General features: G+C 47.8%; 1 protein-coding gene across 1 annotated transcript; it reads right to left on the minus strand.

Annotated features, from left to right (window-relative positions):
• Nucleotides 1-4,968: 4,968 nt before the first annotated feature.
• On the minus strand, nucleotides 4,969-24,105 carry SPIB (Spi-B transcription factor). Its single transcript, XM_056863870.1, has 6 exons — nucleotides 24,083-24,105; nucleotides 18,522-18,549; nucleotides 17,916-18,003; nucleotides 11,468-11,670; nucleotides 9,838-9,982; nucleotides 4,969-5,286 (listed from the first exon to the last, which is right to left on the minus strand). The coding sequence occupies exons 1-6, from the start codon at nucleotides 24,103-24,105 to the stop codon at nucleotides 4,988-4,990; spliced, it is 786 nt and encodes a 261-aa protein (XP_056719848.1). The 3' UTR covers nucleotides 4,969-4,987.
• Nucleotides 24,106-27,868: the final 3,763 nt, after the last annotated feature.

Genomic DNA, 27,868 nt, shown 5'->3' on the forward strand with positions numbered 1-27,868 from the left:
TAAATTTACTCAAGAATAATATATTACAGCATACAAAAAACTGCCCCACAGGGCGTAAATTCACTCAAGAGTAGAAAGAAAATTTACTCAGGAGTAATATATTACAGCATACAAAAAAATGCCACGCAGGGCTTAATTCTCATCAACAAAACAGAAAGTTACTCAAGAGTAATGTGTTACAGCACACATAATTACGCAAAAATTACACAAAAAACATTTACAAAAAGCCTCACAAGGCTACAATCTGTAAATAAGCCAGGATATTTAAATAAGCAGGATATTTTGGGGGCGGAGCCTGAGGAGGGCGGGGTTAGGGGAGGGAAGGGACTTCGATGCCATAGTGTCCAATTGCCCAAGCGGCCATTTTCTCCAGGTGAACGGATCTCTATCGGCTGGAGATCTGTTGTAATAGCAGGAGATCTCCAGCTAGTACCTGGAGGTTGGCAACCCTAATCAATCATCTGGTAACACTAGGGATAAAATGGTAGGAATCCCATCACTTAGGCTTCCAGTGTCCACACTGGGCGGCGGGAGCTCGGTTTACTTCAGTTGTCAAACCAGAGTAGCCTAGTGGTTGAGGATACGGAAAACTTGGGTTCGAATTCTGACTCTATCAAGGATGCTCGCTGAAGGGCTTTGAGCCGATCACTCGTTCTCAGCATAACCTCCCTCACAGGGGTTGTTGTGAGGATAAAATGTAGGTGGGGAGAAGGACGGACACCGTCCTGACCTCCATGGAGGAAGGGTGGGTTAAAGTTGTACTAAATAAAGCATCTGTCTCTGAGCAGCTGCACCTTCACCAATGTACACCAATTTGGTTGTGTAAACTTTGCTCAGAATCAGTCCGCTCCCAATAGGGTGGCACCTGTATAAATGCAAACGGTACCTGTATCAGCACCAGAAAAATCACTTGTACCTCATCCCTGGTGGTGAAGAATAGCTTGATTAAGGTAAAAGCCGCCAGGAATCTAGCACCATTTCAAAGATGGGACTGACCATTTCATCAGGGACCAGGAATAGCTTTGGGTGCCCTGACTCCCGCTGCCAAATTCTGGGGCAAGAATTTGAAACTTCCTGTTTGAGAGATTAAAGATCAAATCCCCAATTTAGTGGAGATTGGGCAGGGGAGCAAAGATTAGTCCACTTTTTTTACCCTTGCCAGAATCTGGTTGGCAGCCTTTGAAAGCAGAATTCTGACGGGGGCATGTCAGGAAAATTGCCTAGGATTAAAGCTTCCTTGATAGGCACAGCCTTGGTTTTTTCAGCAGGATACTCTCCAAGTTAGGGCCTAGCTCCCTCCTGTGGTCAGGAGCATGGAAACACCCAAACCAATCGTAAGCATGTGCAAAGGGAGGGACAGTTTATAATAATTTAAGCAAAGTGAAGCAGTGAAGCTTCCAGATTCCACCCCTTTAGCCTGCAGGAGAGAGTTATACCTTTGAATATTGTGCTGTCCTTAAAAAAAAAAGAGAGAGAGAGAAAAGAAACTACAGATAGAAAACAAGCACTCATGCCTGACTTGTTATAAGACTTTTGGGAGCAAGGGTTATAGTTGCAGGGAGAGCATTGAAGCATGTATCTCCCTAATTGCCTGAAGTGGTACTTTACCATGGATTCTGCATGTGGTCATGTTATATGCTCCTACTTTCTCCAGCAGCCAGGAGTTCCGGTGCAAACTCAGAAGTAAATCCCACTGAGTTTGATGGGATTTACTCCTGTGGCCTGATTGCAGCCGTAGGGCGAAAACGCATGGTCGCTTTATCCTCCTTTAATCCCTGTTTTAGCCAGGATCGAATGCACGTTAGGCGAAACGCATGCGTTCGATCCTGGCTGAATCCTGGCTGAAACAGGGATTAAAGGAGGATAAAGTGATCATGCGTTTTCGCCCTTATTTCCTTTGGGAGAAAAAGCACTGGAGACTTAAAGTGCCAGAGCACAGGTATGATTGAAGATCACCTGTTTCCATCCTTCTGTAAAAAAAAAAAAAAAAAACTACGTGCATGCATCTGTGATTTGGATCAGGGCCACAGGAGAAGGGGAGATGGGATTTTTTAACCCTTCAATCCACTCTCAGTTTTGCTAATCAAAATTAAGTCTCCTGTACCTTTATTAGCACACTAAAGTTTTAAACAGTGTGAAAGGGTGGGAGCTGTAATATTGGCTTCATTTACAAATAAACATGCAAGCAGAGCATGGTGAAAGCAAATCTACACTGCTGCAGCAGGCAGTAAATCCCCAGCAAAAAAATGTGCTTCACACTTCAGGGCAGGCATAAGGTTTTTATTGCCCTTGTATACCACTTGTCAAGTTTTGGAGGTTAGACGCTAAAGTAACAGGTTAAATGGGTGGCTTCAGATTTGTTCGCACTGAACGACTGGCCAATAGCCCTTCTGCCAGAGGAGTCACAACTCAGTTGCTTTTGGCAGCATACACATGGCCACAGGACCCAATGTTCATCCAAGTAGGGTTACCAACAAACTGGAGAGAAAAAATATCCTGCACTTTTAATAGACGATTAACTGTGTGGAAATGGGCAGCTGAAGCTTTCCGTGGCACGGAGATAAATAACATAGCTTGGTAAATCCCCCCACCCACCCCGATTTAGCCTCTATTAAGGGGGCAGGCCTTTTTCTCTCTCCAGACAGTTGGCCCAGGGGCAGCCTTAGTGATTCTGGGGTCCTGGGCAAAAGTCCAAGATGGGACCCCAGAATGAACTGCCACTCCGCCGTCAGTCCCCCTGCCAGGGCCAAGCAAGGATGGTTTTTGCCCCATATGTGGTGTGTGAGTTGCCACAAACCTCCTGCCTGAGACCAAACGTTCACAAGAAAGGCGGACTATACATAAAGTATATGAGAGCCAGCGTGGTGTAGTGGTTTGGAGCGGTGGACTCTGAACTGGAGAACCAGGTTTGATTCCCCACTCCTCCACATGAGCAGCAGAGACTAATCTGGTGAACTGGATTTGTTTCCCCACTCCTACACACGAAGCCCAGCTGGGTGACCTTGGGCTAGTCACAGCTCTCTCGGAACTCTCTCAGCCCCACCTACCTCACAGGATGTCTGTTGTGGGGAGGGGAAGGGAAGGTGATTGTAAACCAGTTTGATCTCCCTTAAGTGGTAGAGAAAGTCGCCATATAAAAACCAACTCTTCTTCTTCTTCTAAATAAATAAATGTATATCCCAAGGTGGACGCAGCTCTCAGGTTGCCAGATGTCTTCCTCGGTATCATTAAAAATATTAGGCAATACTAAGTTTCCATCTAGATATTAGGAAGAAATTTTTAACAGTTAGAGCGGTTCCTCAGTGGAACAGGCTTCCTCGGGAGGTGGTAAGTGCTCCTTTCTTGGAGGCAGAGACTAGATGGCCATTTGTCAGCAATGCTGATTCTATGACCTCAGGCAGTTCATGAGATGCAGTTCATGAGAGGGAGGGCATATTGGCCACCTTCTGGGCATGGAGTAGGGGTCACTGGGTGTGTGTGGGGGAGGTAGTTGTGAAATTCCTGCATTATGCAGGTGGTTGGACTAGATGACCCTGGTGGTCGCTTCCAACTCTATGATTCTATGTAGTAGTTAGATGATCAGACTAAGATCAGGGAGAGACCTGGGTTCAAATCCCCATTCTGCTATGAAGTTCACTTGGTGGCCTTAAGCAAACCTTCAGCCTAACCTACTTTACATGGTTGTTTTGAGGATAAAATGGGGAAGAGAGAACTACATATTTCAGCCCGACCTAGTTGAAGGAGAAGGATAAAAATGCATCAGAGTCATAGATACATAGATTGTACCGAAAATGGCCAGTTGCTTATTTTTCTGACTACGCATTAAGGTAAAGGTAAAGGTCCCCTATGCAAGCACCGGGTCATTCCTGACCCATGGAGTGACATCACATCCCGACATTTACTAGGCAGACTTTGTTTATGGGGTGGTTTGCCAGTGCTTTCCCCAGTCGTCTTCCCTTTACCCTTGAGCCGGCTACCTGAAAACCGACTTCTGTCGGGATCGAACTCAGGTCGTGAGCAATGCTTGGACTTCAGTACTGCAGCTTACCACTCTGCGCCACAGGGCTCCTTAACCTGACTACGCATTAATTCCCCTTAAAGAAAATCTTAAGAAATGTAGCATCACCTGTCCATAAAGCTTCACCCGTACACACATCCACATGTTTCAAAACAAGATTATTGTAAACTGGTCATAATTTTTTTTATTATCAAATTTACAATTTATACAGAAAAGATCCATTGAAAAATAAATCAGATTTGTACAAACTTTGGAGACAAAAAAAACCCTATTAAATAAACATCTTATGTACAAAACTCCCAGGAAGGAGCTTTAATAGGTATTATTGTCCCGATAACCTGAATGATCTCATTCCCCTCACAGAAAATCCAGCAAGCCACATATATCCACAAAAGATCTTTCTTGTTAAAACCAGCTATTCTTAGACTTGTTTGCCACAGGGGCACACAGGAAACTTCTAACCCATTCATCTTTGGGCCTTATCCTTTCCCACACACAATAATACCACCCTCTCACACAGTAACCCCCTTCATCAACAGGAGGCAAACCCTGCAATCCATTTCCTATTAAAAATCTTATCCCGTTGCTCAGCCGCTTTCCCGCATCAAAGAAAAGCTATGAAGTGGACTTCAGTAGATAGGATGCTCCCTCCTAGTCCCCCATCAACCAGATAAAACCTAATCCCCTCCCGAGAATCCCAGAAATACTCATTCCCAGCCCCATCCCTGATGTATAATGCTACCTTCCCTCCCACCCGAGAAAACCCAGCAGCCCCATGAAGCTCAGACCCCTCTATCCTGGAAGCTGGCAACCCCCGGAGTCCGTCTTCCCCTCGCAGACGATTCTGGGGTAGTTCCTATCCTGAAGTGGCTGTGCAGATTCTGAGGAGGGGGACACACTCAAATTGGGGTTGGAGATCTGTTCATTTGACTGTTCAAAGTCCCTCTAAATCCCGGAAAGGGGGACTGCTTAAGAGTGAGCCGGCTTGCCCAGCAGCGAGGTCCCAAACTGGTACGTGAGCTTCTTCTTCACCTTCTGGATCTCGCCCGTCTTGCTGTAGTTGCGTAGGGCCCGGGCCATCTTCTGATAGGTCATCTTCTTGCGGTTCCCCTTCTGCTGCCCCCAGCGGTGTGCCAGGACCTCCTTGTGCTTCGAAGAGAACTGGAAAATGCCAGCGTCGCGTTGAACCCACCACACGCACTCCTTCATGTCCCCGCGCTCCAGGAGTTCCAGCAAGAACTGGTAAAGACGCAGCTTTCGGCGGGACCCTGAAGACGACAACAAAAAGCCCAGGTGAATCTGTGGCCTTCCTCCAAGGAAGCTCCCCTCCTCTGTTTTATCTTCACAACAACCCTTTGAGGTGGGTGTTAGGCTTAAAGAAGGTGACTGGCCCACAGTGACCAAGTAAGATCCATAGCTAACAAAGATCATAACCCAGGTATCTCTAATGCTTGTTCAACACTCAAACCACTTTACTGAGATGGTGTATTTATTTAAAGAAGAATTCCCCCACCCGCCCCAATTTTCAGAATGTATATCTGTTCCATTTGTTATACATAAGCCACCACTAGTGTAGGAGAAGGAATAAATATGGGGCAGAACCCAATCAGCTTTTCTGCTGGTGTAAAAGGGAAAAGAGTCCCTTTCACCACCAAAGAATCTGTGCTGGAGATCATGGGACCTGCATGGATAAAAGCCACAGGTGTAGTGAGAACACATGAAGCTGCCTTATACTGAATCAGACCCTCGGTCCATCAAAGTCAGTATTGTCTACTCAGACTGGCAGCGGCTCTCCGGGGTTTCAGGCAGAGGTCTATTCACATCACCTACTTGCCTGGTCCCTTTAACTGGAGGTGCCGGGGATTGAACCTGGGACCTTCTGCATGCCAAGCAGATGCTCTGCCACTGAGCCACGGCCCCTCCCTACAGGAGGAGAATTGGGCAAGATAGAACAAAAAGACATGGTTGGATCCATAATCACAGATACAAAAAGTGACCTATGTCTCAGAGATTGTTTGCAGCAGCCATGAGAGATGTAGCACAAATAGAGCATTCTCCGTGATTTTATTAACTAGGAGTGTTTCTGGGTGGTGGCAGAAAATGTAAGCTGAATTCAGAAATAAACATTTCTGCCTCTCCTCAGGCGAGGGTTTAAAACTTTCGGAGTCTGAGTTCTAAGTGGTGAGTAAATCACGAGTCTCTGACATTCCCTCGCCGCTGAACGTACACATGATTGTGGTTTAAAATAAAAGTTTCCAGGTCAGAGGAGGCAACTCTGATCAGCGGCATCTCTCCGGCTAGAAAACAATCGCTGTCTGTTGTGAATTTGGCAGAGTGGGCCAGGTGGAAATGCAGTTAAGGGTTTTTTCGGATGGCCAACACAACAAATTCTGCCATACAGACCTCCCTTGAGAATGATACAGAATGTGGACCTCCTTAAATCTTCCTTCCCGAGGTTACCGTTGAACACATAAAGAAGTCTTTATACTAAATCAGAAGTCCGTTAGCCTGTTAAGGTCTGCTCTTCCCTGAGGCTCTCTAGGGTCTCAGACAGAAGTCTTTCCTACCACCCGCTACATGAGCTTTCTAACGGGAGATGCTGGGGATTGAACCCGGGACCTTCGGCATACAAAGCAACCATGAAGCCACAATTCTTCTCATTCTAGTCTCTCTCTCTCTCCCTAGCCTACATAAACCCTACCGTTCCTTTTCCCCTGTCCCGTCTCTTTAGATCATGTGATACCCACAGCCTCCTGCTCCATCCCTACGGTTGCCAACCTCCAGGTACTAGCTGGAGATACCCTGCTACTACAACTAGGGTTGCCAGGTCCTTCTTTGCCACCGGCGGAAGGTTTTTGGGGTGGAGCCTGAGGAGGGCAGGGTTTGGGGAGGGGGAGGGACTTCAACACCATAGAGTCCAATAGCCAAAGCAGCCATTTTCTCCAGGTGAACTGATCTCTATCAGCTGGAGATCAGTTGTAATAGCAGGAGATCTCCAGCTACTACCTGGAGGTTGGCAAACCTAATTACAACTGATATCTAGTCGCTAGAGGTCAGCTCACCAGGAGAAAATGGCTGCTTTGGCCATTGGATTCTGTGACATTGAAGTCCCTCCCCTCCCCAAACCCCGACCTCCTTAGGCTCCCCCCAAAAAACCTCCTGCCAGTGGCAAAGAGTGACCTGGCAACCCTATCTATCTCCCATCTTTGGCCCCCGAACTTCTGGGCTGTACCATTTGTGTCATGTTTCTAAGGAGAGCATGAGTATTTGCATCCACTTCCAATTTGCTTTTAATCATTAATGCAAGACAAAGATTGGCCTGCATGCCAATTAACTCCTTCCGCCTCTCATGTGACAATGAACTCTGTCCTATCAGGAAGCTTGCATGCATGGGCAAAGGTGGCAGTGAAGATTCCTGAGGAATAGCCACGTTAGCCTGTAGCAGCCAAATACAACAGTAGTCCAGCGGCACCTTAAAGACTAACAACGTTTATTCCAGCGTGGGCTTTCATGACTCAACTCCCTTCATCAGATGCAATGGAGTGTTTGTCCCCTAGACATATAACTGTTGTACGAAAAACTGCTAACAACAGAAAGGGGACAGCAGGGGAGGGAGAAGATCTTGCAGAGAGAGGCCAGCTTAGAACAAGATCCCGTCCAAAGAGTAATCAACCCGGTCAGAGTGGGTGAGGACCACTCCCAACTATTGATAGATAAGCAAAATAGGATTTTCCACTAAAGTTACGTCCTTTGTGAGATCTGATTTTAGGTTGATCCTACTTTGCCTATCTACCTACATTTGGGAGGAGTCCTCACCCACTCTGAGTAGACTGATTACTCTTCTGACTGGATCTTGTTTTCAAGATCCCTTTGAACCCAGGAGGGCAGAGTGAAGTCACTTTTCATAAGCTGCTCAGCATCTCTACTTCACCCACACAGAGAGAAGGGGTGTCTGGTTCTCTCTATCAGGCTGAACATCTGTCTGTGGCCTAGGGTTGCCAGCCTCCAGGTGGGTCCTGGAGCCCTCCCAAAATTACAACTGATCTTCAGGCTACAGAGATCAGTTTCTCTGAAGAAAACGGCAGCTTTGGAGAACTGGTATACCGAGGCGTAGATGATAAGTGAAATCCCTCCCCAAACAACCCCTTCCACAGTCCCTCCAAATCTCCAGGAATTTGCCAGGCCAGAATTGGCAACCCAGCTCCACTCATAGCTGTATTTTTTGAACAGAGCTAAGGTTGCCAACTGCTTGGAGATTTAAAAAGTCCTGTTCCTTTAACAGAGACTTAATGGAATGTTATTTACTTATCTCAGTGCCATGAAAAGCTTCAACTATCCACTTCCACCCATCCATGAACACATGAAGCTGCCTTATACTGAATCAGACTCTTGGTACATCAAGGTCAGTATTGTCTACTCAGACTGGCAGCGGCCCTCCAGGGTCTCAGGCAGAGGTCTTTCCCATCACTTCCTTGCCTAGTCCCTTTAATTGGAGATGCCGGGGATTGAACCTGGGACCTTCTGCATGCAAAGCAGAGGCTCTGCCACTGAGCCACAGCCTCTATTAAGAGGGACTGGACCTTTTGCTCCAGGCCTGCTGGTAACTCTACTCAGGGTTCAACTGCTTATTACACTATCCTCCATATTCCCCTCCTCCAAACAAGGTTCTTCTTTGTTTCTAAATCCAGCCTCCCGGATTGTTTTATCGAGAAGCAGAACGGCACGGGGATAGAGGTTATCTTTAGCTCTTTCTCCCCGTGACATTTTCTCGCCGGAAACAGCCACCCCTGTTTTATCCCTGCCTAAGGAAAAAAATACAGGTACCTGAAAGATTTCCCCAACATGAGTGAAAGCACCTCTGTGGAGTATAATAATGATAATAATAATAATTTATTAATATGGTTACTGACCAGCAAAAAACAACAACCACAACAGATAATAAGAAAACCACAACAACAGCTACTACTGCTACTACAAATAATCTAAGCCTATGGAGTGTTTTTATTCCCCCGGTAAGAAAACTAGGAGCCCTGTGGTGCAGAGTGGTAAGCTGCAGTACTGCAGTCCAACTCTGCTCACGCCTGAGTTCGATCCCGAGGGAAGTTGGTTTCAGGTAGCCAGCTCAAGGTTAACTCAGCCTTCCATCCTTCCGAGGTCGGTAAAACAAGTACCCAGATGACCGGGGAAGGCACTGGCAAACCAGCCCGTAAACAAAGTCTGCCTAGAAAACGTCGGGATGTGACAGCACCCCGTGGGTCAGGAATGACCCGGTTCTTGCACAGGGGACCTTTACCTTTTAAAGAAAACTACAGGGGAGGAAATGGTTTAAACTTCCCTCAATCTCTTTCCACATACAGTTCTGCTCCCTGTCAATAAAGCAGTCCCAGAGGTTGCATTTGCAATAAAAAAAAGTTTAAAATAAACATGGAAGAAGCCCTGACCTGTTCCCTGAGGTGTAGAGATAGCAAAAGAGGAAGTCTGAACACCCAGAGCAACGTCTGACTTTGTCCTGTGCCAGTAGCAACATAGTACTGACCTGCTTACTCATGACTAGGGGACAGTAACCAGGGAACAGCAACCAGGACCTCCCTCTTTAAATTCAGTAGGTGGAACAAAAGAAGAGGGCAGGCGGGAGGGAGGCCAGCTATGATAGCACACTGTAGGCTTGGAGGAACATCTCTGATTGCTCAGATTTAGGTCCTGAGAGAATTCAGGAGATCAGAGGCCAGAAGACCCAACCGGCAATGTTCAGGATTTGTGCCAAATATGTTCGTCCAAGACACATCTGGGATATAAAAATGGGGGACGGAGACACCCACCTGGATCGAACCCAGGCGAGAGATTTTCATCCGAATCGCTATCAGACACCTCGAGAGTTGGGCTGCCCACATGGAATTCCTCTTCCTCAGAAGACGGGCTGGAGACGGCCCCAGGAACAGAATAGTGTTCATATGGGATGTAGACCTGTGGAGGCAGAAACCATACAAGAAGGGTCAAGGAAGGGGCTGTGGCTCAACGGGAGAGCATCTGCTCGGCATGCAGAAGGTCCCAGGTTCAATCCCCGGCATCTCCAGTTAAAGGGACTAGGCAAGCAGCTGATGTGAAAGATCTCTCTGCCTGAGACCCTGGAAAGCCACTGCCAGTCTGAGTAGACAATACTGACTTCGATGGACCAAGGGTCTGGTTCAGTAGAAGGCAGCTTCATGTGTTCATGTGAAGGATTAACTGACTCAGAGAGCAACCCTGGTTCTCTGGCCATGTAGCATAAAACAACTCACTGCATGAGAGATCCATGACTGGGTTGACCAAAAAAACATTCTTATTGAAATGTGGTTATGGTGGGGTAAAGTTTACCAATCTGACTGAAACAGATGAGAAAAGGATGGCCCTTTTTAACCCACTACTGGATCACACAAGCAGAGGTGGTGGTGGGGAGATGCATACCCATTCTTTATGTGCTTTCCCCCCCTTCCCCACTCTAATTTACTCCACCAGATACAAGTTCAACTGTGGCATCTGGAAAAGTCTCTGAAAGGGTGTGTGTGATTTGGAACAGGGGGGAAAAATAAGGCTGAGGCCAAAAAGGTTAAAAATTATTAGAATAGAATTTCCCTATGCATTTCGCCTAAGAGGCTTCTTCGGGGGAATCTGTAGTTATTACAGTAGTCCTTCAGATGAGAATTTATGCTCGTACAAATCTGTAGTGAGACCACACTTGGAATACTGTGTACAGTTCCGGTCACCACACCTGAAAAAGGATATTGCAGAGCTTGAGAAGGTGCAGAAAAGAGCAACCAAAATGATTGGGGGACTAGAGCAACTGCCCTGTGAGGAGCGGTTAAAATGCTTAGGGCTGTTTAGCTTGGAAAGAAGGAATTTAAGGGGGATATGCTATAGGTTTATAAAATTATGTATGGCATGGAGAGAGTGGACAGGGAGAAGCTTTTCTCCCTCTCTCATAATACCAGAATGTGGGGTCATACGCTGAAGCTGGAGGGTGAGAGATTCAAAAAAGATAAAAGGAAGTATTTCTTCACACAACACATAGTTCAGTTGTGGAACTCCCTGCCCCAGGATGTGGTGATGGCTGCCAACTTGGAAGGCTTTAAGAGGGGGAGTGGACATGTTCATGGAGGAGAGGGCTATCCATGGCTACTAGTCAAAAAGAATACTAGTCATGATGCATACCTATTCTCTCCAGGATCAGTGGAGCATGGCTATTATATTAGGGGCTGTGGAACACAGGTAGGATAATGCTGCTACAGTTGTCTGGTTTGTGGCCTTCGAGTCCAGACTGCTGGGCTTGATGGGCCTTGGTCTGATCCAGCATGGCTTTTCTTATGTTCTTATATGCATTATCCAATGTGTGCAAAAACAGCACTGGATTCACTAGACCATCCCGTAGACAAACCCCATCATTCCCACCTCTCCACTGGGCATTCCCCTCACCTGAGCATTAAACTCCTCCTTGGACCCAAGACACATGTTCTGTGAGGGCATCATCTCATCCTGGCTGTAGACCGACTCCAAGGAATGCTGGGGGTAAGAGCCGTGCAAATAGGAGACTTGGACATTCTGCAGTTGGGCCAAGTGCCCTGCTTCGAAGTCGGCGTAGACAGGCTCCGACATCTCTAGCCAGTTCATACAGCTCTCTGAAAAAGAAAGCTCTAATTCAGAAAGAAAATCCAGGAGTTTGGGGCTTTCAAAAAACCCCACACCTGGAACAATAACCATTCATTTAGAAAGAAAATAAAAACAATGGTCCAGGTTTGTTCATTCTACACGTGTGCAGGTTTGTGGCACAAGTACAGAATCTTGAATCTAGTAAAGAATTCAGCTGCCTTAAAAAAAAAAAACCTCAACCTTCTAGTCCTTATTGGGTTTTTATATAAAATCAGAGTATAGAACTTCCTCTGTGGCTGTTTGTTAGTTTGTTCGTTTATTGGATGTTTAGGCCGCCCTTTCCTGACCAAGTCAGGCCCAGAGCAGCTCACAACCATTTAAAAACAATTTAAAACCAATCCCCAAATTACAGTTAAAACTAAAACTTAATAAAATCCAGGTGCCTTCAAGCCATAGCAGCACTAGTAATAGCAATAAGAGTAACTTCGTCCTACTGTTCCCCTTTATTTATTTAAGTACTGAATTTATAGTATGCCATTCTCACTGAAGCTCAAGGTGGATTACATGATTTTAAAATCATGCAACGGAAATAGTATAAGACAGGACATATCAGAAATAATGCAAAAACTGAATTGTGTGTGTGTGTAAAGTGCCATCAAGTCGCAGCCAACTTATGGCGACCCCTTTTGGGGGTTTTCATGGCAAGAGACTAACAGAGGTGGTTTGCCAGTGCCTTCCTCTGCACAGCAACCCTGGTCTTCCTTGGTGGTCTCCCATCCAAATACTAACCAGGGCTGACCCTGCTTAGCTTCTGAGATCTGACGAGATGAGGCTAGCCTGGGCCATCCAGGTCAGGGCTACACACCTTACACCCTTCTAAATTGACTGAAGTCAATGGGATTAGAAGGGTGTCACACTTTTCAGGATTACAGTGTTAGGAAACAATGCAGTTGAGAACAAGGTAATATATACCATAACGAGTGTCATAAACCACCATTCCCTTTATAAAAGCCCCTCCTGAACAAGTCCGTTTTACACATTCTCCTTCAAGGGCCTGAGGCTTACTATGATGACAGTGAGAGAGGAAAGTGGCTGGAGACAGATGGGCCCTTCAACCAAAGGTCATAGAATCATAGAGTTGGAAGGGTCCACCAGGGTCATCTAGTCCAACCCCCTGGCAGGCCACAGCCCTGGAGGGACGCTCTTACTCGAGGCTGGCCAGAACCACACCTTGCTGGCTCTTGGGCCCTTTTCCTACTCCAATTGCCCCTTGAAAGGGCATTCAAAACACATTTCCTTCTCTTTCTTGGAATCCAGTTTTTGCATGGCTTACGGCATATCTAATACTTTTCAAAAGCATTTCGCTGTTTTCTAATTTTGTAATCCGTCTCGGGGTTCAGCAAGAAAGGCGGACCGTAAAGAAAGAAAGTAAATAAATGGCCAGAAATCCCAGAGTATAGGGTTGCCAGCTTTGGGTTGAGAAATACCTGGAGATTTTTGGGGCAGAGCCTGAGGAGAGTGGGTTTGGCTGTGACTTTGATGTCACAGAGTCCAATGGCCAAAGCATCCATTTTCTCCAGGGGAACTGATCTCCATCGGCTGGAGATCAGTTGTAACAGCGGGAGATCTCCAGCTAGTACCTGGAGGTTGGCGACCCTACCAGCGTATGTCCGCTGCTTACTCCGGGACATGCCTCGCCCTTTGACTTTGCCATGCAACGCCAGCATCAACAGCTAAAAAGCTGCTCTAACATCCCCCCCCCCTTTTGAGAACCCTGGTGTCCTGGCTCTGACGCACACTTTGCTTTCTCAGGTAGAGGAAGGGGTGCTCCTGCAAGGCACAAAGGCAGCTCTGTGTGCTGCTGGCAGCTGTGGGCCCGGAGCTGTGCAAATCGGCTACCGTCACTTTGCATAGGGTGCAGCGTCAAAACGCCAGGAGCCAGCAATGTTGCGTCTTTCCATAAGAGGGAGCTTCTTTCAACGTGGAGGGGTTATGTGTGTGTTAAATGCCATCAAGTCGCTTCCGACTCACTGCAACCCTATGAATCAACGTCCTCCAAAACGTCCTATCTTTGACAGCCTTGCTCAGGTCTTGCAAACTGAGGGCCGTGGCTTCCTTTATGGAGTCAATCCATCTCTTGTTGGGTCTTCCTCTTTTCCTGCTGCCCTCGACTTTTCCTAGCATGACTGTCTTTTCCAGTGACTCTGGTCTTCTCATAATGTGGCCAAAATACGATAGTCATTTTAGCTTCTAGGGTCAGTTCAGGCTTGATTTGATCTAGAACCCACTGATTTGTGGGGGGTTTTGGCAGTCCACGGTATCCGTTATGGGCCTTGTTAAATTTCCTCCTTAGGGTTGTGGGGGAGGGTTTAGTATTTTTTCATTGGTTTTTATACCCCGCTTTTCTCTACCTTTAAGGAGTCTCAAAGCGACTTTCTCTCCCACTTAAGGAAGAATCAAACTGGCTTACAATCCCCATCCCTTCCCCTCCCCACATCAGACACCCTGTGAGGTAGGTGAGGCTGAGAGAGCTCTAAGAGAGCTGTGACCAGCCCAAGGTCACCCAGCTGGCTTCATGTGGAGGAGTGGGGAAACTAACCCAGTTCTCCAGATCAGAGTCCACCGCTCCAAACCACCGCTCTTAACCACGATACCACGCCAGCAAGTTCCGCTCTTCAGCCAACCCAGCCATGTCCCACCTCCCAACACTCTCACTCCAGGGGGTTGTAAACCCTCAGGAGCGTGCTAATATCTCTCCTCTTTCCCCCCTTTAACCGATTCTTGTCTGCTGTCAACCGTCTGCACCACTTGAAGCAGGCTCAGCCCTTAAAAAAAGGTAAAGGTCCCCTGTGCAAGCACCGAGTCATTCCTTACCCATGGAGTGACATCACATCCCGACGTTTACTAGGCAGACTTTGTCTACGGGGTGGTTTGCCAGTGCCTTCCCCAGTCATCTTCCCTTTACCCCCAGCAAGCTGGGTACTCATTTGACCGACCTGGGAAGGATGGATGGCTGAGCCAACCTTGAGCCGGCTACCTGAAACCAACTCCCGTTGGGATCGAACTCAGGTCGTGAGCAGGGTTTGGACCGCAGTACTGCAGCTTACCGCTCTGCGCCACGGGGCTCCCTAGGCTCGGCCCTTACCAGGCCCTTTTTGCAGGGTTTTCCCCCCTTTTGCTTATTTACAAAGTTGTATTTTCCTGCCCACCTGGGGAGTCCCCAGAGGATGTCGAAACCTCACTTGCCCGGGCTTGCTGCTTTTGCAACTGGTACAGGGGAGAGCTTTTTTAACTCTGAGATAGAGTGATATTGATAATCTTTCATGCCATACAGGTTGGTATAAAGAAGATCCTTTTTAAAGACTGGAGCATGGACTAGCACAAGGCAGACAACTTGTGGTGTGGTGGTTTGGAGCAGTGGATTCTAATCTGGAGAACCGGGTTTGATTTCCCACTCCTCCACATGATCAGCGGCGGACACTAATCTGGTTTCCCCACTCCTACGCATGAGAGGCAGACTCTAATCTGGAGAACCGGGTTGGTTTCCCCACTCCTACACACGAAGCCAGCTGGGTGACCTTGGGCTAGTCACAGCTCTCTTAGAGCTCTCTCAGTCCCACCTACCTCACAGGGTGTCTGTTGTGGGGAGGGGAAGGGAAGGAGACTGTAAGCCAGTTTGATTATTTCCTAAGTGGTAGAGAAAGTCGGCATACAGAAACCAACTCTTCTTCGTTCTTTTTTGGGCGTCACAAGCAATCCTGGCTGTAGGCAACTGGAACCCACTTCCTGCCCTTCTCTTCACTGCAGCCTTGCCGCCTGCTTCCAGGCTTGGTACTTCAAGGCAAAAACCAACCCAAGAACACGGATGGGAGTGGAAGCTCCTTATGTACACGTGAAGCTGCCTTGTACTGAATCAGACCACCAGTCCATCAGGGCCAGTCTTGTCCAATTGGACCGGCAGCAGCTCTCCAGGATCTCAGGCAGAGGTCTTTCGCATCACCTACTGCAGATCCTTTAACTGGAGATGCCGGGGAATTCAAAAGTCAAAAGTATTTATTATGGTCCACAACCAGCAAACGCAGCAAAAGTACAAAAATGGGAACAAGAGGTGCTGGGGGTGGAACCAGGGAACACATGAAGCTGTCTTATAGTGAGTCTATCAAAGTCAGTATTGTCTACTCTAACAGGCAGAGGCTCTCCAGGATCTCAGGCAGAGGTCTTTCACATCACCTGCTTGCCTAGTCCCTTTAACTGGAGATGCCGGGGATTGAGCCTGGGACCTTCTGCATGCCAAGGAGATGCTCTACCACTGATCCACAGCCCCTCCCCAAGCAGATACTGTACTGCTGAGCCATGGCTCCTGCCTGATGCACCCCAGCTAGGATTGCCACCTCTGGGTTGGGAAATACCTGGAGATTTTGGGGGTGGAGCCTGGGAAGGGTTGGATTTGGGGAGGGGAGATACCTCAGCGGAGTATCATGCCATGGAGTCCACTTTCCAAAGTGGCCCTTTTCACCAGATAAACTGATCTCTGTCGCCTGGAGATGGCAGGAGAGTGCCAGGTGCCACCTGGAGATTGGCAACCCCAATCCCAGCACACTTCAGACTAGGTCTGACTTGTGGTCCAGTGGCCCAAAAGGATGGCCACCGGTGGACCGGATCGTGATGCACAGGTAAGAACATAACAAGAGCTCTGCTGGATCAGACCAGTGGTCCATTCAGTCCAGCATCCTGTTTCACATAGCAGCCAACCGGTTGCCCTGCAGGGCCAAATGAACAGGGCACAGAAGCCAAGGCCTTCCCCTGATGTTGCTTCCCAGCACTGGCATTCAGAGGTGTGCTGCCTCTGTATACACATATGAACACATGAAGCTACCTTATACTGAATCAGACCCTTGGTCCATCCAAGTCAGTATTGTCTACTCAGACCGGCAACGGCTCTCCAGGGTCTCAGGCAGGAGTCTTTCACAACACCTATTGCCTGGTCCCTTTAACTGGAGATGCTGGGGATTGAACCTGAGACCTTCTGCATGCCAAGCAGATGCTCTACCAGTGAGCCACAGCCCCACCTATATGGAGGCTCCCTTCAGTCACCATAGCTAGCAGCCACTGATGGACCTCTCTGTGAAAGGAGGTATGTCCTAGCCTCCTGGAGACCAAAAAGGCAGCATTTCTTTCAAAATAACGCAGCCTGGCATGCCTATGACGGACACTTTCCGAGCATCGAATAAGAAAGCTCGTCCCAGAAATCAGGCAGCAAACGGAGCGTGTGTCTAAATCCAGATTGCTTAAGGGAGCAGGGGGGGTTGGGGGGGGAGAGTGGCTTTCCTGCTGTCATCTCCTGCCAAACAGGAAGATGCGCCTGCAAGTCACTTCTCCAACCATCTGATGACAGAGCAGAAACTTCCTCTGCAAACCCAAAAGGAGCCCTGGTAGACACTCAAAGACCGACAGTTTTACTATGGCATAAACTCCGCTCGACAGAAACGAATGCCAAAACAAATCCGTTAAAGCGCTGTCAGACTCCTTTTTCTTTTGCTCCCTGCGACGAATCACGGCTCCGCTCCGGGATTTTCTAGCAAGCAAGGGCCAATCTACAAAAGACTGCAGGATCTGCGATAGGATCTCCCATCCCTTCTTTAAGTAGCAACCATGGGGGGGTGGGCAATTTGGATCACGCTAGCTGAAGGGTTTAACCCTTCCCCCCCGCAAGCAAATGAGCAGTGTTTACCCATCGGGCAAACATATCAGCCAAAGGGCCAGTTTACATTGGGGGAGAAGGCGGAGGATGAGAAAGGTTAGCCCCTTCCGTTGCTGTGATCCTGATCCAAATCAGCCTCCCCTATGCCGATCGCAGGTCGCCGACGCCTCTTACAGTCTGGCCCTGAAAGAACGTAATGTAACCAGGGGTCCCGTGGCGTGGAGTGGTAAGTTGCAGTACTGCAGTCCAAGCTCTGCTCATGACTTGAGTTCGATCCCGACTGAAGTCGGTTCCAGGTAGCCGGCTCAAGGTTGACTAAGCCTTCCATCCTTCTGAGGTCGGTCAAATGAGTACCCAGCTTGCTGGGGGTAAAGTGTAGATAACTGGGGAAGACAATGGCAAACCACCCCATAAATAATAGTCTGCCTAGTAAACGCTGGGATGTGACGTCAACCCATGGGTTAATAATGACCCGGTGCTTGCACAGGAGACTACCTTTCCTTTAGTCATGTAACTATTACCATGCAACCCCAGCGCATGTTCTTGGCATGTTCCCCCAATGTGCCCACTTACCTGGGGAGCTCTCAGGGTCTGCAATGCAGGGAGGAAAAGACAGTTCTTGCTTGCAAGGTTCCAAATCATAGATGCTGCTACCGGGATACTAGAAAGCACAGAGAGCATTATGAGCCACATTTTGAAAAATCCTTGCTCCTCTCCCAAAACAGGCAAGATGACCTGGCTCTCAAGCTTACCCTAATCTGCTAGACTGACTTCCTCCCTCCAAGAAGATCACCAAGGGTCCAGGCTGCCAAGACAAGGTTCCTCAAACTAAGGTCTGGGGACTCCAGAGGATTCACGTGTCCTTGTAAGAACAGACAACGATCCCCTCTCATACCCAAGCAGAGGACAACACAAACACTGAACCTAAAACTCATTTGTAAATGGGGTTATCGCTATGTTTTTGAAGACAGTGACTTTTATGGGCACGCATGGTTCACCGCACATTTGGAAAGAAGGATGTGGGGCATATGGTGGAATCAGTGATGGAGACTTGGGTTGGGGGTTGGGGGTCTGTGAAAAAAACTTAAATCAAAATAGGGGTCCCTGGCGTGCTAAAGTTCAAGGATCTCTGCTCTAAGATCTCTGTTTCTTTCCCACAGGACGGAACCACTTCCTTACCGTATATCCATACTGGGACCCTTCGAACCTGCAGAGAGAAAAGGAAAATTAATACGTAAGATATGCTTATAGGCCATATTAGTTCTCTTTCCCTTTTCTCAACCCCTGTACCCTTTATGTTCATTATACCTATTGGGAAGAATTCCTGCAACTATAGTTAATTAAGAGGTGAGCTTTGGCAGAACAAGGTATGAAAGGCTCCAGGCAGAGGGGAAAATAACATGGTTGTTGTGATTAATTATTAGAGCTGCCCAGGGATTTTACAAAGCAATCCTAAACAGAGGTCTTTTATGCATAGCTGTTTCACTGGCTGTCACCCCTCCAATAACTTTGGGTCTTTGTGTTGGGTATGCATGCAGTTTCTGATGTCAGAGGTCACCTTGCCCCTGCGTTTCCCGGTTTTCAGGGACCAATTTTATCTCAAATTTGAAAACGCGGGCAAAATGCAGGGAAACGTCATGCATAATCAACACAAAGACCCGAAGTCTTTAGAGGGGTGATGATGAGCAAAACAGCCGTGAATAAAAGACGAGAGTTTCATCCTTCTGAGTCCATCGAAGTCAACGGGCTTAGAACGGTGCCATTCTGTTCAGAATCGCACTGTTAAAGGACCACAGCTACAGATTGACTAAACCTCACAACTGGCACAACCAAAGGTTTGGTGTGGGGTAATGGTTAAAGTGTCAGACTAGAATCCGGGAGAGCCAGGTTCGAATCCCCGCTCTGACACAGAAGCTCGAAAAAATGGAAGAAAGGAGAAAGATGCTGAATGCTGCTTTAGGTCCCCATAGTGGGAGAAAAGCAGGGTATAAATGCCTAAAATAAATAAATAACACGCCATTCGATAACCCAAATCTAGAAGGAAAGCCCATCTCGAATTTTCCCGTTCTCCCATTATCTCTTACAGTAACACACCAGATCCAAAATAGCCTCATAAATTAAGGCGCTCATAACTCCATTCATGAAAATTTGTCTCCGACCTATACAATGATGGGTCCCATCATTTGCTTAGCGAATACTTGGCTTGATTAAGCTACTAATTAAACAGATTCAGGTCAGCTGGTTTGTGCCCAGGACTTTTAGGGTTGGATCCAATTTGCTTTTCCACGGGCCTCTGAAAAGGACTACACAGGGGATCATGTGGGGTGGGGGCTGTAACAAAGAGGGGAACTGAGCAAGATTTAGTGAGAAAAGCTTGCTTAATCTACAGAGGACTTTTTATGATCTCTGTTGGAATGAAAGCCTTTGTTTCACAGAAGCAGAAAGATGAGGCTGCTATTATTCTTGTTGTATAGACTGAGTACTGAGTACTGAGGCCACACAAGGAAGCAAGGGGAGGGGCTGTGGCTCAGTGGTAGAGCATCTGCTTGGCATGCAGAAGGTCCCAGGTTCAATCCCTGGATTCTCCAGTTCAAGGGACTAGGTTAGTAGGTGATGTGAAAGACCTCTACCTGATACCCTGGAGAGCCGCTGCCGGTCTGAGTAGACAATACTGACTTTGATGGACCAAGAGTCTGATTCAGTAAAAGGCAGCTTCATGTGTTCATGTGTTCAAGATTTGAAGCTGGGTCTCCCAGCATTGACCACTGGACGATATGGTCCCGCAAGATTTTTTAAAAGAAACTTATTACAGTGACTGCTCGAGTATATGGATCATACAAGTTCCTCTTCCCCTATGACGCCTACTTTGGACCAGGTTTTAAATTCTTGACAAAACCAAGAAATACCAGCCTCAAGGATACTGTGAGTAGCCCTAGATCTACAAGGATTCATTCTTGAAATAAGTCAAAAGAAAGTAGGATGGAGTTAGTGTTGCCAACTGCCAGGTAGTCCAAAGTTAGCGTGCTGTAGATAATTAGCAAACAGAAAACAGCAACAACCTGCAAACAATACTTCTTTATGCTACAGAAAGCATATAAAGATACAACCAGTATCTAATACAGTGGTGGACAATGTCCAAAGTTACATATATGGCCACAATAAGAAGAAAAATCCTAGAACGTAAGCTAGGAACGTGTCTTTCTTTCCAAGAGGTAAGGTGATGGAACAGTCCTACAGAAGTCCGGTTTCCTTTCTGTTTCGGCTTAAAGTGACAGCCTTCCTCAGGGACCAACGCTAGCTGTAAATTACAATGCTTCTCCAGATCACCTGGAGAAAAATGGCCACTTTGGCAATTGAACTCTATGGCATTGAAGTCTCTCCCCTCCCCAAACCCCACCCTCCTCAGGCTGCACCCCAAAAATCTCTGCAAAGAGGGACCTGGCAACCCTAGATGGAGTGGAGTTGTTACTTTTCTTAACAATCCACCAGAGGCACACTGAATACATTTCTACACAAATTCAGCCAAAGCGGTTGCAACAGTTGGTTGGTTTGAGACCTGGATTCTAATCCCCCCCAGTGTAGCCTTAGGAAAGGACCTCGAGCCAGGCACCCATATATACCACATCCTCCCCCCCCCCCATCATCTGCAACATAATGGATGCTGGGCCGGACCAACGATCTGGCACAACGATCCGGCAATTATCTGATCACTTTGAAGGTGAACAAAGCCCTATAGAGAAGAATCAAACAAAACAGGACAATAAATGAAAGACCTCTTCCAAATTTCTGGGAATGCAAATAGGGTGGAGGGGACATGACAGATTAAAATGTGAAATTAGAAGTGGGGGGAGGGAAGCAGAGAGGAGGGGAAAGTGGTGTGGCGAGGGGGAGGGATGTTATAAGAAAGGAGGGAGGAACAATGACTGGATGGAGGAATTCATTTTGATATTTATGTCCCGTTTTTCTCTCCAAAGGATACCCAAAGCGGCTTACATCATTCTCCTGTCCTCCATTTTATCCTCACAACAACCCCTCTGCGAGGTAGGTTTGGCTGAGAGAACACAACTGGCCCAAGGCCACCCAGGCAAAGTTTCCTCAGTGTGTGCGTGTGTTAAGTGCTGTCAAGTCACTTCCGATTTATTTCCTAGCCTGACATTTTAAGCACCACACCACGCTGGCTCTCCATGGGCGAAAATGCATGGTCGCTTTATCCTCCTTTAATCCCTGTTTCAGCCAGGATTCAGCCAGGATCGAACACATGCGTTTCGCCTAATGTGCGTTCAATCCTGGCTAAAACAGGGATTAAAGGAGAATAAAGCGACCATGCGTTTTAGCCCAACGTCTCCTCCTTTCTTCACAAGAACCCTTTAAGGTAGGACAGGTCCCGAGAGAAGACCAAGGTTACCCTGTTAGCTTCAGGTCAGAGTCGGGATCTGAAACCAGGTCTCCACTAAGAGACCAAGTCCTATGAAGAAAGGTTGCAGGAGCTGGGTATGTTTAGCCTGAAGAGGAGAAGACTGAGAGGGGATATGATAACTATCTTCAAGTACTTGAAGGGTTGTCATATAGAGGATGGTGCCGGGTTGCTCAAGAAGGTCAGACCAGAACCAACGGGTTGAAATTAAATCAGAAGAGTTTCCGTCTAGACATTAGGAAGAATTTTCTAACAGAGTGGTTCCTCGGTGGAACAGGCTTCCTCAGGAGGTGATAAGCGCTCCTTCCCTAGAGGTTTTTAAGCAGAGGCTAGATGGCCATCTGTCAGCAATGCTGATTCTATGACCTTAGGCAGTCCATGAGAGGGAGGGCATCTTGGCCATCTTCTGGGCATGGAGTAGGGGGGGTCACTGGGGGGGGTGTGGGAGGTAGTTGTGAAATTCCTGCATTCTGCACGGGGTTGGACTAGATGACCCTGGTGGTCCCTTCCAACTCTATGATTCTATGATTAAGCCAACACTCGAAGAGACTACACTGCATTGTGTTTCATGCGGTGTGGTGGTTCACTCATGGCGGAGAGGGGAAATAATCACAGGGGGGGAGGCTGGGGGACATGGAAGCTGTACACACCCTTTACATCCCCCCCCTTAATGCAAGCCAGCGCTATCCGCCAACAGTCACAAGCTTTAGAGCTAAGGAAATATTCAAATTTTTTCCCCATCTTTGCAGGCCTCAGTATTTGCATAAAAAGGCCACCAGAGAAGGGGAGGGAAAGTGAGAGGGAGAAAGTTAGAGCTGCACAAAACACCTGACAGGAGAGCAAAGAAATTTTTAAAAGAGGGTTGGGGAAAGGGGGGGTGCAAAGGGGCTTCTATTTTGATTTCCTTCAGCAGCAGTTTTCTTTCACAAACAAAAACTTTTTTTGAGATCAGGTCCTCCACCACCTTCCCCCCAAAAAAACATGGCCCCATGGGGAGAAAGTTCCATTTTTCTTCGTCACCAACTTGTTCTGTTCTATGCAGCAAAATACCTCCATGACAATTTCCTTTGGAGGGACACCCCTAAATACCCAAGCCTTCTGCCACCTATTTCTCAGGCCAAATAGCCCAGAAAACCAACCCGCAAGATCCAAAGTGAAAACCCACAAACAGACAACAAACACAGGGGAACATGCACTGGAAGTCCAACCCACTCTTTCCCACTGCCTCTGAGTCATCTTAATCTTTTCAATATTAGGGTTTTCCAATTTTGTATGACGGATGGATCGGAATGGTGCTTTAAGAGATTGCTAGCCACAGTTCGTCGCAAGCCGCCCGGAGCATAGAAAACGGGGCAGAAATCATTCACCCAGCAAGACTGCATCTCCCACCCCGAAGGGCTCCAGAATTTGAACCCACGCCTTGCTTTCGCGAAGACCCCAGTACCTTTTTCAAGCAGAGGCTAGACGGCCATCTGTCAGCAGTTCTGATTGTATGACCTTAGGCAGTTCATGAGAGGGAGGGCACCTTGGCTATCTTCTGGGCATAGAGTAGGGGTCACTGGGGGTGGGGTGGGGGGGAAGTAGTTGTGAATTTCCTGCATTGTGCAGGGGGTTGGACTAGATGACCCTGGTGGTCCCTTCCGGCTCTATGATTATATGATTCTAGGGATTTCTGTTTGTGAGTGTGAATACACAGACTATACAGCAAATGAGTCTAGAAAGGTCTTGCGCTGAATTTGAGGGTTCAGGTCCGCCGTTCCCCCCCATCGCCACCCCAACCCAACCCGCCGGAAAGAACCCAGGAGTCCTGGCGGGCGGTTTTTCTAAAGAAGCCCGCCTTGGCCACCATCCCCCCCAGAAACGCCCGCTCCCTTTTGCAAGAGCAGCGGGGCAGAGCCCGGGAAAGCGACTCTCCAACCCCGACAACTCCCAATCGTAGAAAGGGGCAAGAGTCCAGCAGCACCTTAAAGACTAACAAAAAGATTTTCTGGTAGGGTATGAGCTTTCGTGAGCCACAGGTCACTTCTTCGGAAAGCTCACGCCCTACCAGAAAATCTTTTTGTTAGTCTTTAAGGTGCTGCTGGACTCTTGCCCTTTTCTACTACTGCAGACAGACTAACACGGCTACCCACTGTGAACTCCCAAGCGGAAAGTCCCCGCCGGCTCCTGATCGCCGCCGGTTGGGAAAGAGGCGCCGGGGACCCGTGACAATCACAGACACGGGCTGACGCGCGTGCACTTTGCACACGCTCAGGGGCCAGGCTTTTTCTTGTCGCCTTCCGTAGCTAGCCCCCCGTCCCCTCGATCCCGGCTCCTTGCCACTCACTGCGGGTAGTCCACGTCCAGCATCCTCGGGCGGGGCAAGGGGGCCGAAGAGCCCGGGAGGGTGTCGGCAGGCGGGTGTCTCTCGCTGGTGTCAGCCGCAGCTGGACGGGGCGGGGGGATTTATAGACCATCGTGCAGGGAGGGCAGGAGGGAGGGGGAAGAGGGCGGCTGGGGGGTGGGGGGGGGTGGAGTGATCTCAGACCGAAATTCCCCCGATGGGGAGGCGTGGCTGGCAGGCAGGCTGGCATTACGCAAGGAGGGTTGCGCCCAGTGCCAGGAAGGAGGGTGGGGTGGAGGGTGGCAATTCAGGAAAAAGATGCACGGGAGTTCCGGAGTCGCTTCCAGGCAGCTCGGGGTTGCCAACTGGCCGGGAGGAAAATGCCCTTTCACTTTAAAGGTAAAGGTCCCCCGTGCAAGCCCCGGGTCATTCCTGACCCATGGGGGGAGGTCACATCCCGACGTTTCCTAGGCAGGCTATAATAGGGCAGTTATGCACGGGAGGTTTTGCCTTGGGTTTGCCCCTTTCTAGATGCGCATCTTTCCCATCTGAACTCTCAAAACTCAAAAAGAAGCCCCCATGCAGAGTTTTGAGAATTTAGATGGGGGGAAATGTGCATCTAGAGAGCAGCAAATCCAAGTCAAAACCTCCCATGAATAAGTGGCCGAGGGGGGTGGGGACGCATGGGAGGTTTTGCCTTGGATTTTCCCCTCTCTGAATGCGCATTTTCCCCAGCCAGATTCTCAAAACGCAAAAATAAGCCCCCATGGAGAGTTTTGAGAATTCAGATGGGGAAACTAGAGAGCGGCAAATCCAAGGCAAAACCTCCCATGCGTCCCCACCACCACCACCCGGCCATTTATTCATGGGAGGTTTTGCCTTGGATTTGCCCCTCTCTGAATGCACATTTCCCCCAGCCAGATTCTCAAAACTCAACAATAAGCTCCCATGTAGAGTTTTAAGAATTCAGATGGGGGAAATATGCATTTAGAGAGCGGCAAATCCAAGGCAAAACCTCCCCTGCGTTTTTGACCTATGGCCATTTTTGCATGGTCATTAGCAGCGTGTTCCAGGCTTAATTGCCCCGCATATTATTTTTTTGAATTTTGCATGCTGAACAGCCATTCCGGAAGCAACTGCTAAGCCGGCGCATACCTCCTTCGCATTACTGAAGACCCGTTTAATGCGACCTTTGGTGTTTGCCGCGAAGAATCCCCCTTAAGGAACCATGCAAAACAACAGAGGCGCGTTAGCTATGACATGCTAATGGCTATGCAAACAAGAACGAAGGAGCAGGCGAGTGAGGGGGTGGAATTTCTCCTTTTGCATCGGGACCGTGAATAGGCATTTTTAAAGTCGCATTTAAAAAAGAGCTTTGAGCGAGCATCAAAATTGACCATGCAAAAATGGCCTATGTTTACAGGGTGGTTTGCCATTGCCTTCCCCAGCCGTCTATGCTTTACCCCCAGCAAGCTGGGTACTCATTTTACCGACCTTGGAAGGATGGACGGCTGAGTCAACCTTGAGCCGGTTACCTGAAACCAACCCTTTAACTTTAGGCGAGCCTTAATGCGTGGAAATGGGCATTTTCAAGCTTTTCCTGGCAGGGAGGGAAATAACATCATATGTAGGAATGCCAACCTCCAGGTGGTGGCTGGAGACCTCCCGCGGTTACAGCTGATCTCCAGCTAGGGTTGCCAACCTCCAGGTATTTTTGGCTCAACGTGAACTTTTGAAGGAAGACTTTTATCTATTGACTCTGTATGAAGGATTCTTTCTTTGAATTGTGAAACTGACGACGTGTGATATTATTACAGCGTATGCCGTGCTAATACATGGAAATATTTATGTTTTGGAGCCTGTCGTTTGTGATATATGTTATGGTAAATGTGTGTATATGTTTGGCCATAGTGGCTGTGAATTGTGATACTAAATTTGGATAGCAGCTCAAGTTTTGTTTTTGGTTGCCAACCTCCAGGTACTAGCTGGAGATCTCCCGCTGTTACAACAGATCACCTGGAGAAAATGGCCTCTTTGGCAATTGGATGCTGTGGCATTGAAGTCCCTCCCCAAACCTCGCTCTCATCAGGCTCCGCCCCCAAATCTCCAGGTTTTCCCAACCCGGAACTGGCAACCCTAATCATGTGATATTTGCTGCAGATCAAACTGATATTAAAGGGAAAGTTGGAGGGACCAGTTTGAAAGTTGGCAACCCTAAGGCAGTTAGTTCCACAAGCCTGCTTCCTAGGAGGGAAACTGCACCCAGTCCGTGGTGTTGCACTTATAAACAACAAAAACAAACAAAAGTTACTTTTGTTCCCACCCTGACGCACATATATAGCTCCCCTCTATCCCCACAACAACTCGGTGAGGTAGGCTAAGAGGGAGGGAATGGTCTGAGCTTATTCCAGTGGGGTAGGCAAATTCACTGGTTTACAGCCAAAGTGGGAAGGTCTGGAAAAAAACCAGAAAAATTGGGGGGAAAACAGTTTTTTTCTGTTTTTTTCCAAAGGTGGTTTTTTTCAGAAAAAAATGGCTTTGGGGAAAAACGGGGAAAAACAGAAAAAAACCTGTTTTTCCCCCAATTTTCCCGTTTTTTTCCAGGTCTTCCCATCTCTAAGCCAGACATAAAGAGGAGGCTTAAATATGTGAGCCCCGTGTAAGCTGCAGTACTGCAGTCCAAGCTCTGTTCACGACCTGAGTTTGATCCTGACGGAAGTTGGTTTCAAGTAGCCGGCTCAAGGTTGGCTCAGCCTTCCATCCTTCCGAGGTTGGTAAAACGAGGCCCCAGCTTGCTGGGGGTAAAAGAAAGATGACTGGGGGAGGCACTGGCAAACCACCCTGTAAACAAAGTCTGCCTAGTAAACGTCAGGATGTGACGTCACCCCATGGCTCAGGAATGACCCGGTGCTTGCACAGGGGTCCTTTACCTTTTTTTAAAATATGTAGTCCCTTAAGACCCACCGGTCAGATTAACTTCTGAGTAAATGTGCTTAGGTTCACATTTGTCCACAAAGCAATCCCATCCTGCTCACGTGGCTTTGCTCCCTAGTAAGTTGAAGTCAAAGATGATTTATCATCTATTTTCCAAAGTCCATAGGGAAAACTTTGAGCCTTTTAGAAAGGGGATAGGTATCCTGACACCCACCACAGCTACACAGAACCTTAGATCAGACTCAGTGGAATGTTCTTAGTATTGATTTGATTTGATTTGATTTGAATCCCTCCCCAACCAAGGCTGGGCTCTTGGCGGCTCACATAATACACGGTAACAATAATACACATTTCTATGAAAAACAACACAATAAAACATCACATCTAGTTAAAACTTTAACACATTTTAAAAATAATCTTCACAGTTTCACAATCCATAGGTGCTGTTCAGGCGTAGCTACTCACCAGGTTCAAGTCAGTACCGCCGTGAATAAATTTAAGTATCTCCTGGCGTAGAAGGGATCTAACAGGAAGAAGGAAAAACCCATAATCTTCCAAATTAGTGCATCATGGCCATAAAAGCCCTGCTGGATCAGACCAAAGGTGCATCAATTCTAGTTGGAGGGCTTTAAGAGGGAAGAGGACATTTTCATGAAGGAGAAGGCTATTCATGGCTATTAGTAAACATGGCTACTAGTCATGATGCATCCCTATTCTCTCCAGGATCGAAGGAGCATGCCTATTATATTAGGTGCTTTGGACCATAAGCAGGATAATGCTGCTGTTTGTGGGCTTCCTAGAGGCACCTGGTTGGCCACTGTGTGAACAGACTGCTGGACTTGATGGGCCTTGGTC

The sequence above is a fragment of the Euleptes europaea genome, chromosome 18 (assembly GCF_029931775.1).
Source record: "Euleptes europaea isolate rEulEur1 chromosome 18, rEulEur1.hap1, whole genome shotgun sequence".
NCBI lineage: Eukaryota > Metazoa > Chordata > Lepidosauria > Squamata > Sphaerodactylidae > Euleptes > Euleptes europaea.

What these genes read in the sequence shown, in the direction of transcription:
- SPIB (XM_056863870.1), bottom strand. Translation starts at nt 24,105, where the DNA reads ATGCTGGACGTGGACTACCCGCA. An exon ending in AGACCCTGAGAGCTCCCCAG is followed by an intron (nt 11,671 to 17,915) that starts GTAAGTGGGCAC and finishes TTTCTTTTTCAG; the next exon opens with AGAGCTGTATGAACTGGCTA. An exon ending in AGGAGGAGTTTAATGCTCAG is followed by an intron (nt 9,983 to 11,467) that starts GTGAGGGGAATG and finishes CTGCCTCCACAG; the next exon opens with GTCTACATCCCATATGAACA.